This window comes from Orycteropus afer, unplaced genomic scaffold (genome assembly GCF_000298275.1).
Source record: "Orycteropus afer afer isolate SDZICR_OR568_19922 unplaced genomic scaffold, OryAfe1.0 scaffold01145, whole genome shotgun sequence".
NCBI classification, from domain to species: domain Eukaryota; kingdom Metazoa; phylum Chordata; class Mammalia; order Tubulidentata; family Orycteropodidae; genus Orycteropus; species Orycteropus afer.
This window is the reverse complement of record NW_006922732.1, coordinates 128,383-142,568: the sequence shown is the minus strand read 5'-3', so window position 1 is coordinate 142,568 and position 14,186 is coordinate 128,383. Positions and strand designations below refer to the sequence as shown.

Sequence of the window (14,186 nt, the reverse complement as noted above, 5' to 3'; positions counted from 1 at the left end):
GATTCCAACTCATAGCGATGGATTTTCTGAGGAGGTAAATCTTTAGGGAAGTAGATTGCCCAGTCTTCCATCTGTGGAGTGGCTGGTGGGTTTGAACCACCCACTTTCTCTGGTTAGCAGTCAAATATCTTAGACACTTTGTAACCACAGCTCTTAAAATCCAGCTATGAATCTTAGAAGAAAGAACATATAAATGGATACTGACACAAACGGCAATCTACTCTTCAGGTCAAAATTTGGACAGGATTTTTATTGCTTAATAGTTAATATTTAAACTTTAAACTATCACAAAAAAAAATAAGAAAACATTAGAAAGAGATTAAATGGCTAAGAAGCTCTAATCACAAGGCAGAGTTCTTTTTGGAAATTTTACTCCATCACTTTATTAAATAGTTATATGATCTTGGAAAAATTGCTTAACTTCCTTATGTTTTAGTTTTCCACCTATAAAAAGTAGGTAAAACATTTTGACCTTGGTTATAAGAATTAAATGAAATATGTATAACATTTGTAAATATCTTCATAGTTACTGCTTAATAATTAGCAATGATAATAGTACACATAAAAACTATAAAAAATGTAATCAGGGCTTCTCTTTTTTTTAATCACGCTTCATACAGGCATGACAAATGGCAAACCAGTTGCCAAGAAGTCAGTTCCAACACATGGTGAACCCACAAAAGCCACAGTAAAACAGTGGTGTGTGCGGCTTTCAATGGCTGATGTTTTGGAAATAGATTACCCGATCTTTCTTCCAGGGTCTTTGGATGGACTTGACCCTCTAACCTTTCTGTCAGTAGGCAAGAACATTGCCCATGGACTCCACAGGTGTCACAAGGGCTCCTTAATCACTGCAATCTGGATAGTGTGAAAGATATCCCTTCTTTAGAGGGAAATAAATCACATAGCTTATTTAAAAAAAAAAAAAAAAGGAGTTAAACATAGCTTTCTACGTCAAAATTGTGGTATCCAATGAATAGAGCTTGACTCACTATCTAAGATTTCAAAATACAAATATCTGAATAAATTTCCTTCAACCTTGCTTTTAAGGTGCAGGAAAGAAAAAAAATAGTTATAGGTTTTCCTAGTGCAGCTGTGACAAGAATATACCACAATGGGGATGGCTTTAACAAACAGGAGTTTATTGTCTTACAGTTCAGGAGGCTAGAAGTCCAAGTTCAAAGTGTCAGGTTCCAGGGGCTGGGTGAAAGCCCCTCGACCTTGGGCTTCAGCTCTGCCTCTTGTTCCCAGCCCACTGAAGCTAGAGGCATCTATTCACTTAGGCAGCTAGTGGCTGCTGAGGCTAACAAGCCCAGGGTCAACAAATAAAATGGCACAGTCCTGATGTTACCAAACAACACAGCAGGCCCTTGATTCAAGTCCATTGAAAGTCCTAAGATCAGCAGAGCATGGCAGACTGCTGAATAACAACACAGCTACCTTCAGGGTTCAAGCATGCTGTAAGCAAAAGACCATCCCCAAATCTGCTTCTTACATACGGGAAGCAGACCATATCCCTAAAACAGCTACTCAGCTGTTTGTGGCAGGTCCCATCATGGAGTTGATTGCCAGTCTCATCATGGGGAATAATTATCACCAGCTGCCCAGTCACTCAACCAGGCCCAGCCTAGTTGACACACATATGTAATTACCACACAGGGGATAATTGTAGGAAATGTTTTCACAGTTTCTTTGTTTCAAAAAATACTATTCTTAAATTGAAATTATTGAACCATAGTAGTAATTAAATTTCCAAAGACTGTAATAGCTACTACAATTTTTTTTTTTTAATTTGGAAGTATATAGTGATTTATGCTATATTAGTGCTCATAGAATTGATTTCACCTTTCAGATTCAGATGTAATGTTAAAAATTTAATGATGTTCTTTGTAAAATTCAAATGTTAACTAAGGTATCATGAGTTATTTAGATTAGTACATTTTATCCCTTTAGTAAATAACTATTCCTAATTTTCGTATTTTTTAGTATATTTCTTTTCCTCTTACAGTACTTCTTCAGTGAATTGTCTCTAAGCTGTAGTGCTGGATTTCAGACAAGAATAGCTGAATCTGATGTCATCTTAACTTGAAACTATTTATTTTCTTAATATAGTCCTGTTCTGAGTTGTACCTTATTTTGGAAAATAAATTGAGTATGTCTGTAGGTCCAGTGTAGCATCAGAATAATGTCAAAACCAGGAAACAGAAATTTGCTCTGCAATCAATGTAAATTTGACAACCGAGTTTTTAGTTGTAAAAACGATATGCTGTCATTGATATATGTTGATAAAAATTAGCTCTTTCAAAAGAATGAAACTTTGTACTTTAAAAAATGTATTAAAAATGTGAATTTGATTCTCCAGGAAGAATATCTATCAATCTTAGTATGGCTGATTGTCTTCTAGAATTGCTCAGGTACTCCTTATTTAGAGAACAGTAGAATAATTTGCTCCACATTCACATAGTGCAATGTCTGGTTTTAATCATTAAAGTATTAGAAACACAAGTATAAGTACATAAGTCAAAGTTTATGATCTTTCATTTTTAATTCATACAACACAAGGGGATGAATGATTAATGTTTTATTCAACATGGTATAATAAAATACCCTCTTTAAGTTGCTCCTATTTATTGTTTGTAACATAAATGGCATTTGCAATAATTCTTAAATATTTGTAAAGAAATGCACATTATTTCACTTACCTTTAGTAGTATACACTTGTATTTGTTTTCCTTAGTGAAAGGTAAATGTACTCATTTTAAAACAATTTTAATTTTATATATATATTTTAAATATAGGGTCTCATGTTTATTCAAAGCAAAGATCAAAGGTGTGACTATTTTAGTAATGTAACTATCACATTTATCTGAACACATATCTATATCTGGGATGCTAAATATTTCTAATAATCTCATCATTTTAATACCAGATAATTTATTATCCCACTTTGTAAACCTTCACAAAGATGATCATAAATGAGATGATTAGTTTGAAACATGGGAAATATTTACTAGTGTCCAATTATTGAACATTAATAAATCTTCCTCTAAGGGAAAACTAGAGGGATAGTTTCCCTAGGGAGAAATATGAAAGATTAAAAACTTTCAAAAGAGTCTGGAATACACCAGCTGGATTTTAATGTTTATTGTTGAATTAAAAAATAATTTTATTACTTCAAACATGATGGCATAAAGTGTCATTAGGTTTATCACAATCAGGAAATACTCATTTCAAAATATTAATAGAGACAATGTAAACTAGAAGATTACTTTGGGTCATAGATAATACAAGATAATTCCTTTTGAGGGTTCACTTAACTAAACGTGGGAGTCTATCACTAGAACAGCTTGTAAGTACCTAATACAAATACAATGTATGTGTGTGTGTGTTTTATTTTTTTTTTTGAAAAACAAGTGTGTTCATTATTAAGAAAAAATGTATTGTCCATAATATTATTACTTGAGAATAAATGCTTTCTTCAATTAAAATTAAAATTAGATATTAACTTTCAGAAATATACTAATGAAATTTTTCAGAAATATTGCTAATACTATACCTGATAACAGCTATTACTAATAGAGCATTTGCTATGTATAAAACACTGTGCTCATTGCATTACATATATTACTCAATTTAATCATCCTTATAGGTAAAGAAAAGAAATAAAAGAGCATCAAAAAAAAAACATGCCATCACCAAAAGAAATAATAAAGATTCGAGCACAAATAAATGAAAAAGAAAATAGAAAGACAAGAGAAAATATCAACAAGGCTAGAAGTTGTTTCTTTGAAAAGATGAATAAAACTGACAAACCACTGACAAACTTAACAAAGAAAAAGAAGAAGATGCAAATAATGTGAATAAGATATGAAATGGGTGATGTCACAACTGAACCAACAGAAATAAAAATAATAATATCAGGATACTATGAAGAACTGTAGGGCCTAAGGCACTTGACTGCTAATCAGAAGGCTGGTGGTTCAAACCGTCCAGCCACTCCTCGGAAGGAAGATCGGGCGATCTACTTCCATAGTGACACTGCCTCGGAAACCCAAGGAGGGGTGGCTATGAGTTGGGTCCAACTTGACAGCACATAACAACAACATGAAGAACTATACTGCAATAAATTTGTAAACCTAGAAGAAACAGGCAGATTTCTACAAACGTACTCCTTACCTCAACTAACATAGACTGAAGTAGAAAATCTGAACAGATACATAATGAAAAAAGAAATTGAACACATACTTAAAAAAAAAAAAAAAAAATTACCAACAAATGAAGTGCTGGCTCAGATGATTTCACTGGAGAATTTTACCAATCATTCAGAGAGGAGCTGACACCAATTCTATTCAAACTATTTCAGAACATAGAAAAGGATGGAATACTACCAAATTCATTTTATGAAGCAAGAATAATCCTGATATCAAAACCAGGCAAAAACAACACTAACCAAAACCAAACCAAACTCACTGCCATCAAGTCGGATCTAACCCATAGCAACCCCTCCTTGCGTTTCCAAGGCAATATCACCGTGGAAGTAGATTGCCCAATCTTCCTTCCAAGGAGTGGCTGGTGGGTTTGAACCACCAGCTTTCTTGTTAGCTGTCAAATGCCTTAGGCACTATGCCACCAGAGCTTGTAAGACACCACTAGAGAACTAGAGAGGAAAATTAGAGACACAGATCTATATCTCATGTGAATACAGATGTAAAAATCTTCAACAAAAATTTTAGCCAGTAGACTCCAATAACATATCAAAATAATGATAATAATAATACATCATGAGCAAGTGGGATTCATACCAGGTATGAAATGATGGTTCACCATTAGAAAAATAATCAACATAATCCAACACATAGTAAAATAAAGGAAAAGAATCACATGATCACACCAATACATGCAGAAAAGGCATTTGATAAAATACAACACCCACTCAGAAGGAAGGTTGGGCAATCCTACTTCCGTAGTGATACTGCCTCAGAAACCCAAGGAGGGGTTGCTATGAGTCGGGGCTGACTCGATGGCACATAACAACAACAACAACAACAACTCCTGATAAGAACTCTCAGAAAAAAAGTAGGAATAGAATGAAAATTTATCAACATAATAAAGGGCAATATGCAAAACCAACAGCAAACATTATTCTAAATAGAGGCTGTAACCATACTCCCTGAGAAGAGAAATGAGAAAAGGATGCCCTTTATCTCCACTTCTATTCAACTAACATAGACTGTATGTTCTGTATAGACTTTCAATAAGGCAAGAAAGGGAAATCAAAGACACCCACATTGATAAAAAAGAAGTAAATCTATCCCTATTTGCAGATGTTATGATCCTATACATAGAAAACCCAAGAGACTCAGCAAGAAAACTACTGGAACTTATTGAAAGATTTAGCATACTGGCAGGATACAAGATCAACATACAAAAATCAGTTGGATTCCTCTATACCAGCAAAGAGATCTCTGAAAAGGAAATAAGAAAATCAATACCATTTACAACGTTGTTGTTGTTGTTGTGTGCCGTCGAGTCGGCCCGACTCATAGCGACCCCTCCTTGGGTTTCCGAGGCAGTATCACTACGGAAGTAAGATTGCCCAACCTTCCTTCCAAGGAGTGGCTGGTGGATTTGAACCAGTCAAGTGCTTTAGCCAGTATGCTACCAGAGCTCCTACCATTTACAATAGATACCAAAAAGATAAGATACATAGGAATACATCTTGCCAGGAACACAAAAGATCTATACAAAGAAAACTATGTAACTCTATTTCAAGAAACTACAAGAGATCTACATAAAAGGAAAAATATAACATGCTCATGGATAGGAAGACTGAATATTGTGAAAATGTCAACACTACCCAAAACAATCTATACATACAATGCAATCCTGATCCAGATTCCATCAACATTCTTTAAAGACATGAAAAAACCAATCACTAATTTTATATGGAAAAGAAAGAGACCTCAGATAAGAAAAACACTATTAAAGAAGAACAACAAAGTAGGAGTTCTCACACTCTCAGATATCAAAAGCTACTATACAACTACAGTTGCTAAAACAGAGTGTTACTGGTACAATGACAGACCCATAGACCAGTGGAACAGAATTGAGAACGTGGAAATCGACCCATTGACAATTGACCCAATTGATCTTTGACAAAGAGCCAAAATCCATTAAATGGGGAAGAGATAATCTCTTTAACAAATGGTACTGGCAAAACTGGTTATGTATTTTCAGAAAAAAATAAAATGAAATGACATTCATACCTCACATCATACACAAAAACTAACTCCATATGGATCACAGACTTAAATGTGAAACCTAAAACTATAAAGTTCATCAAAGGAAAAATAGGGGCAAATTTAGGGGTCCCAATTTATGGCATAAATAAGACTATCAAGCATAACCCATGAGGCATAAACAGAAGAGTATAAACTAGATGATTGGGACCTTCTAAAAATTAAATTCTTATGTGTATCAAAAAACTCTTCCAAAGGAGTAAAAAGAGAACTTACAGAATGGGAAAAAAATATTCAACAATGATATATCAGACAAAGGACTTATATCTAAAATTTATAGAAAACTCCAACACCTCAACATCAAAAAGACAAACAATCCAATTTAAAAATGAGCAGAAGACATGAACAGACACTTCACCAAAGAAGATATTCAGGCAGCCAACAAACACATGAAATAATGTTCACACTAATAGAGAGATGTAAATCAAAACAACCACGAGATACCATCTCACATCAGCATTAATAGCAAAGTTCAACAAGACAGAAAATAACAAATATGACAAGGATGGGGAAGATTGGGATTCCCATACACTGTTGGTAGTACTGTAAACATCAGTATGGCTTTCCTTATAAAGTTAGAAATAGAAATAATACCATTTGACCTATCAATGCCATTACTAGATATATATCCTAAAGAAGTGAGAGTCAGGACACAAATAACTATATGAACACCCATGCTCATCACAACATTGTTCACAATAGCAAAGAGATGGAAACAACCCATGTGCCTATCAACCGAAGAATGGATAAACATTCTGTGGTACTTATATACAATGGAATACTGTGCAACCCTAAAGAATAAAGTAGAATCTGCAAAACATCACATAACCTGGATGAACTTGGAGGACATGATACTAAATGAAATAAGGCAATCACAGAATGACAAATATTGTTTTAGTCCACTATTGTAAAAAGTCAAGGAAAGGTTTATACATGGAAGGAAACTTTCTTTGTTGGTTACTGGGAGTTGGGGGGAAGTGGAGGAAAAATTTCTAGATAGGTTGAAAAAAATAAAAAAAATTAAAGGTAGATAGATGATATAGATAGATCTAGATCTAGATCTAGAAACCCAAGATTATTTGTGGTTACCAGGGGTATGAGGTGGAGTGAAGGGGAAGCTTTTATTTAGAGGGCTTTGAGTTTATGCTAATATGTGGTGGAATATTTTGGAAAAGGATAGCAATAATGGTGGCACACATGAGAAATGTAATCAATGTCTCTGAGCTGTAAATATAGAAGAGATTATGTTGGCAGTTGTCTTGTTATATATGTTTCCACCACAATAAAAGTACAAAAAATATTCATATTTCCACCAACAATGTCTTCAAGGCAATCCAGGCTTTTAATATTAGGCACCTTACAGCTCTTCCAGCCACTATATATCACCCCAATTCCAAAACCACTACCACACTGTAGGTATCTGTTACAGCATCACCTTACTCCCAGCACTAAACCCTGTCTTAGTTATCTAAGAAATACACAAGTGAATGGGTTTAACAGAAATTTATTCTCTCACCATTGAGGAGGCTAGAAGTCTGAATTCATGGTGCCAACGGTAAGGGAAAGCTTTCTGTCTCTGTTGGCTCTGGAGAAAGGTCCTTATCTCTCAGGATAGTTAAGGTTGTGTATTATCTTGGCTAGGTCCTGGTTTTGAGTGATTTGGCAGCTAGATATAATTATTCCTCATGATGAGATTGTAATCATTTCTGTGGTGAAATCTGCTGTGAGCACTACCTAATCATTTGAAGAGGAGTTACCTTTGAGCTGTGACCTGCTTCTGCCCTATATAGTGAAACCTTGGGAAAGTCTCTAGCTTTTTGGCACATCTGGATGCTGCATTTGGCTGAGTCTTCATCTCTAATTCCTGGAGTTGATCCCATGGCCTGCCATGTTGCCTACCAAGCTTAGAATTCTACCATTTTACTTTTTGACTTTGGATTCTCAATTATGTAATTGCCAATTCTCAGCAGAGAGCAGCTTCCTGGATTAGGAGTTGTCTCCAGCTCTTGTAGTCCTGGAACAAGAGGCAGAGCTGAAGCCCAAAATTGAGAGGCCTTCACCCAGCCCTTCAAGCCAGCACTCTGAATTAGGACTTCTAGCCTCCTAAACGGGAGCTCGGGTAGCGTCGTGCCTAAGGCACTTGACTGCTAACCAGAAGGCTGGCAGTTCAAACCCACCAGCCACTCCTCGGAAGGAAGATGGGGCAGTCTACTTCCGTAGTGATACTGCCTCAGAAACCCAAAGAGTGGTTGCTATGAGTCGGGTCCGACTCGACAGCACATAACAACAACAACAACAACAGCCTCCTAAACTGTAAGAGACTAAATATGTGTTTGTTAAATCTATCCATTTGTGACATTTCTGTTATACCAGCACAAGGAAACAAAGACATCTCCTTTCAATATCTGTGGGCTGGGCATTCCTCACAAAGCTGTGTGTTTTGGTATCAACCTTCCTCTGGGTCTAAGCACTTCTCAGTGTATGGAACCCAGATCTAAATGAGGTGCTTTGCTTTCCACTCTACTTTCTTTGGGGGTAGTAAGTACATCTAAATCTGTACACTTCTTGTAATATAAAAGTAAATGCAGGCCACACACCGTGAAAGTTCTCCTTACATTAGATCAGGTCTGTGACCTGGGTAACAGTGTTGCATCCCACCCTAAACCCCTTACAATTGATTGGCTGATCAAATCAGATCACATCTTGAGGTATGATTATATAATTATATAATTGCTAAACCACTGTGAATCATGGCCTAGATTAGTTGACATAAATTTTTGGGGAATTCAATCCGATCTATGTAAAGATTTTTACCATATTTTAAAATTATAAAACATTTGGGGAAGTTTGAATATGGAATAATATTTTCTATTTCTACTATATTAATCAATAGGAGGTCTGGCATTTGACTAACCGGAAGGCATCTGGCTAACCAGAAGGCTGGTGGTTCAAACCCACCAACCACTCCTCAGAAGGAAGACTGGACAATCTACTTCTGTAGCAATACTGCCTCAGAAACCCAAAAAGGGTTGCTATGAGTTAGATATGACTCTATGGTAGTGAGGTTTTTTTTTATTTTTATAGATTTTAACACAATTATATGCCACACATACATCCCAAGTGGACTCTGGTAGTAGGACTGGTAGAGTGAAGCCTGTTTCTTCAGATCTACACAGTCACACAGCTCCCAACCAGGCTGTAGCAAATACAAGAGTCAAAAGGCTATATGTAGATTTTCAACTTTGTTGAAAGTCAATGTCCCTAACCCCCATGTTATTCAAGGGTCAACTGTAGTGCAACTGGGATAGCAGATTTCCAGGAAACCTGAAAGGCTAAAAATATTGGTAGGCAATATATGTTCCATGGCTCACAAAGGGTTAAGTTTTAAAATTAGTGATAGAGTTTTCACAATATCAGAAAATATTTACTTAAAAATGTTTCTCAATATTGTATATAATTAGTATTTTAGAAACTAAGGTAAAATACATTTTCCTCAGTTATTTCCAATCAAATTTTCATTATTCTTATTATTGCTATTGTTTCCTAAATCTCAGAAAGATCAGTTGTTCTTAAAGGTGAAAATGAAGAATGGCATCTGATTTCTAAAGCTATTAAAAATTCAATGCTTAATGGACTCTTTATTTTGAAAATAGAAACCAATGTTAATTAAAAAAAAATTATACATTTGGTAATAAAAGCTTAGTATCTATCCAAGACTGCTTTATTAAAAATAAATAAATAAATAAATAAATAAATAAATAAAACATGATTGTATTCATTCATAGAAATTTCCCATTCTTTATGATTACAATATAACTTTCAATTTCTTCACTGTAAAAATTTTAAGAAATTCTTAAAAAATTGTGGAATAATGATGGCTCCATTTCTTCCTCTCTGAATGAAGAAACAGATCAATTCTAAAAGCAAATTCATATATCAGACAATATAAAAGTAGTATAATAGTTGATTCTAGGGTGGGTAGATGGGTGGACAGGCTGAACAATTATGTATGTCTATGAAATGGGGAGGGTATCCAAGAACATACATAGGGTTGGCAGACAATGGTCCTATAAGTTTATGTGAATGATCAGAATTCCCAGGTGTATAGTAGAGCTGACAAGCGACAAGGATGTGGTCACGGCTTGGTCACAGCCAGCTACCCAGAGGGATCAAGTAGTTGAACCTGCAGGCTTGGGATCATAGTCACAGGGGACATCAAGCTCAATTGGCATAACATAGTATACCAAACATTGTTCCACCTCCTACTTTGGCGATTAGCGACTGGGATCTTAAAAGCTAGCAAGCTGCCATCTAGATGCAACAATGGGTCTCTCCTCATCCAGAGCAAAGAAGAATGAAGAAAACCTAAATTCATGGAAACAATTAGTCTTAGTGACTGGTACATCATCTGATCTGCTGCCTATACGACTATGAGACTAGAAGAACTAGATGGTGCCTGGCTACCACTGTCATCCTTGTGGAAGGGGATCTATGTAGGAGATCCTTGATAGAAAGGGAGAACAATTTGGAACAAAACTCAAAATCATTTGGAGGAAAAAAAAAGGGAGAGAGGCAGGTTTTCTGGTCTGATAGAGCCTGGTGGAGCCACCGAGACTATGGCCCCTAGCTGCCCTTCAGATCTGGAATTGAACACACACCTGTGGTTTCCAGACAAACAAAAGACAGGCATATGAGTTGAACATTTACCTCAAGTAGATACACTCCTTGGAGAGAACAATCATGGGAGAAAGAAGGGCTGCTTATGCACAGGGAGACAGCTCAGGGGGCAGGAGTGCATGGAGTGAAGGACACAGGGAAGAGGTAACTATGGGGAGGAAGTGGGAGGGGAGCTATTGCATTGTGGTAAACTGTGGTCAATGTCATGAGACAAAGTATATATGAACTGCTCTATGGAAAGTGAATTTTCTCTGTAAACCTTCACCCAAATCACAATAAAAAAAAAAAATTAGTATAATAGTTGATTCTTTGTTAAATACCATCATAAAAATTACCTAATAATTTTGGGGAAACTTATATATCCTCATTATCGTTGCCATTGGCTGTTATGAAGTAGGTCTCCAACTCAGTGACTTAATGCCCAATGAAAGGAAATCCTGTCCATTCCCATGCTTAGTCAATTCTGAATTGGGACTTTGTGATCCATTTGGCTTTCATTGGATGATTTTTGGAAGGAGGTTGCTCCAAATATTTTCATACTTAACCCAAATTTACAATCTACATAGGCTACAGACTTAAAAGTAAAAAAAAGAGAAGTCATGTAATTTTTATTAGAAGAAAATGTAAGTAAATATATATATAAGATCAGGATTGGTAATGTCTCTCAAATAATGGCAGCAAATTCAGAAATAACAAAACAAATGGTAAATATATTTAATGTTTTTTATTCAAATATTCTGTCCATCAACCTCATCAGAGGTTGTATTAAAGGTTAAATAAATTGTGAAATAGGATTTATGACATATATGATACAGGGATATGTTAAAATACTAAATATCTTCAATATATACAGATATCTAGGGAGCTCTGGTAGCGTAGTACCTAAGGCACTTGACTGCTAACCCACCATCCACTCCCAGGAAGGAAGATAGGGCGATCTACTTGTATAGTGGTACTGCCTTGGAAATCCAAGGAGGGATCGCTATGAGAGGGTCCAACTTGACAGCACATAACATCGACAACATACAGATGTCTTAGAAAAGAATAAGAGTCAGTGAAACTTTTCATTTAAAAACAACCAAGGCAGAGTAATATTCTATTCATAAATAATGTATAAATTAGTAGTAAACATTTAAAAAAATGTTCCATATCATTAGCAATAAATTGTGAATTAAAATAACCAAGAAATCATCATTTAACTCATCATTTTGGCAGAATTTAGTAGGCTAATAATACATCTTGACCTTAGTATTATTAATGCTTCTTCCAGTCTACAAGGACACCATCCCAATTCCTACTTGCCTTAGTTAACTTTTGTTCTGTATTGCTCTTCTATATTAATTATATTTAAATCTATTAGTTACTTTGAATCAGGGTCACCAAGGACATTTTTTGTTTGCTTTTTAACATTAGTTAATCTCACTTATTACAGCTGACCTACAAAACATTTTCAATCTTGTCTATGGGGAAATTTTCAAGTGTCCTACCCTGAGTTAAGATTGGTAGGTCAGATTCACAATTTTTCACAAATCAAAGAGAATTTCTAGTTGTACCCTACCTAGTTTACTAGTTTTTCATACTAGTTATCTGTTCAAATTATGCAGAAACAGTTCCACTCTTATGTTAGATTGAAACTATATTTCATGATAAAATGTTTGAAAAAGAGATATAAAAATTGAGGTTGTATATGTATTTGCATGTTACCTTTAGTGCAAATTCAGTGAGAAAGCATGACTAGAAATTATATCCATGTCACTAGTTAACTTCATGAGTTCCACTAAGGATCTGTGTGTCTATGCAGGATTTTTAAATAAATTCTAAAGCCTAAATGAAAGACTAAAGGATAAATATATTTTTGAAGTCAACTATTTTTTTTCTTAACATGAGTAAAATGATTAGAATCTCATACACACACACACAAAGTTTAATTAGTTCATAAAGATACAAGAAATTAATTTCATTTCTCAAATGTCATTACTTTTTGATAATATTAATCATGAAATCAAATGAAGATGTTTATAACCTTCATTTGCCTGAATTTATGAATTGATAAAATACTTGGGCAATAAAATAGTAAACTCTGATGATTATCCAAACTGACATCTATTAACTTCACTGTAAATATGCACACTCACACAAACACACCATCTTGAAAGCATATTCCCCCAATTTAGGCACCATTGGCCTGTCATTTCATTTATAAAATATCTTGTCTTGCTTAAGACATAATATTTTTTGAAGTCTAAAGATATTAACCAGAAATAACACTTCCATAATAATTAGAAAATTTCTAAGGAAGGATTCTGAAGAGGTAACCAGAAGGACAAAAGGATTATTTTTTATCCTGGGACAATAACCAATATTAACAAACAATTTAGCTACAGGTTACAATAGAGGATGAAGAGAACATGGGTGCAAGAAGAAAGGAGGGTGGGCCTGTAGAAGACATTACCTTGTTTCTCAGTGTGAGCGATTGCAGATATTTCAAGTATGGCTCTGGACAACAGAATGGGGTGTTTTTTGTTGTTATGTGCTGTCGAGTCGGACTTGACTCGTAGCAACATCCCCTTGGGTTTCTGAGGCAGTATCACTACAGAAGTAGATTGCCCAATCTTCCTTCCGAGGAGTGGCTGGTGGGTGAATTGGGTGTTAGTTTTAGACAATTTTATTTTTTCTTGCCCATGAGCCTATAGCATTGTTTGTTCTCTGTGACAGTGTCTGGAAACCCTGAATGCTGTGTCTTTTTACAAAACCCCCACCTCAGGGAATTGTCCCAGAGAGAAACAAAGGAGCAAGTGCCGAGGTCCAGCCTCAGCTGTGGGTCTCTGGAGGGAGAGGCGGTGTCAGTGAGATGATGGAGACATACTCATAACAAGATGAAGATGTACCCCACATAATGAGGTGGACTTCTTTATTTTATACTATATTGCAGATTACAAATGACAAAGCAAAATGACAAACTCACAATTCTAGGTACATGGCTGTGGGCTATTAACTTTCCAAAACTTATAAAACTATTTTTGAACTTATAAACTAAACTTACATCTTATCTTATCTAACTTATCTATCATTAACATTATATAAATAAAATGTGCTAGACAATGAGGTTAACTAAAACATGAAAAAAAAAGTCAGGGTGAAGAATACAACTTGGGACCAGAATGTGTGACCCAACCTTGTGGTTGGCACCATTCTCTGAATTACCACCAG

The 14,186-nt window shown here is 35.3% G+C and overlaps 1 protein-coding gene across 1 annotated transcript in view; it reads right to left on the bottom strand.

Moving 5' to 3' along the window:
* Positions 1 to 5,055, bottom strand: part of LOC122152017 (olfactory receptor 6C70-like) — a 6,713-nt gene extending 1,658 nt beyond the window's left edge. The window contains exons 1-3 of the mRNA XM_042783427.1: positions 5,036 to 5,055; positions 2,875 to 2,910; positions 1,613 to 1,627 (exon numbers count right to left, since the gene is read on the bottom strand). Coding sequence (XP_042639361.1) covers positions 1,613 to 1,627; positions 2,875 to 2,876 — 17 coding nt within the window. The 5' untranslated portion in view covers positions 2,877 to 2,910; positions 5,036 to 5,055. The remainder of the gene's footprint in view (positions 1 to 1,612; positions 1,628 to 2,874; positions 2,911 to 5,035) is intronic.
* Positions 5,056 to 14,186: the final 9,131 nt, after the last annotated feature.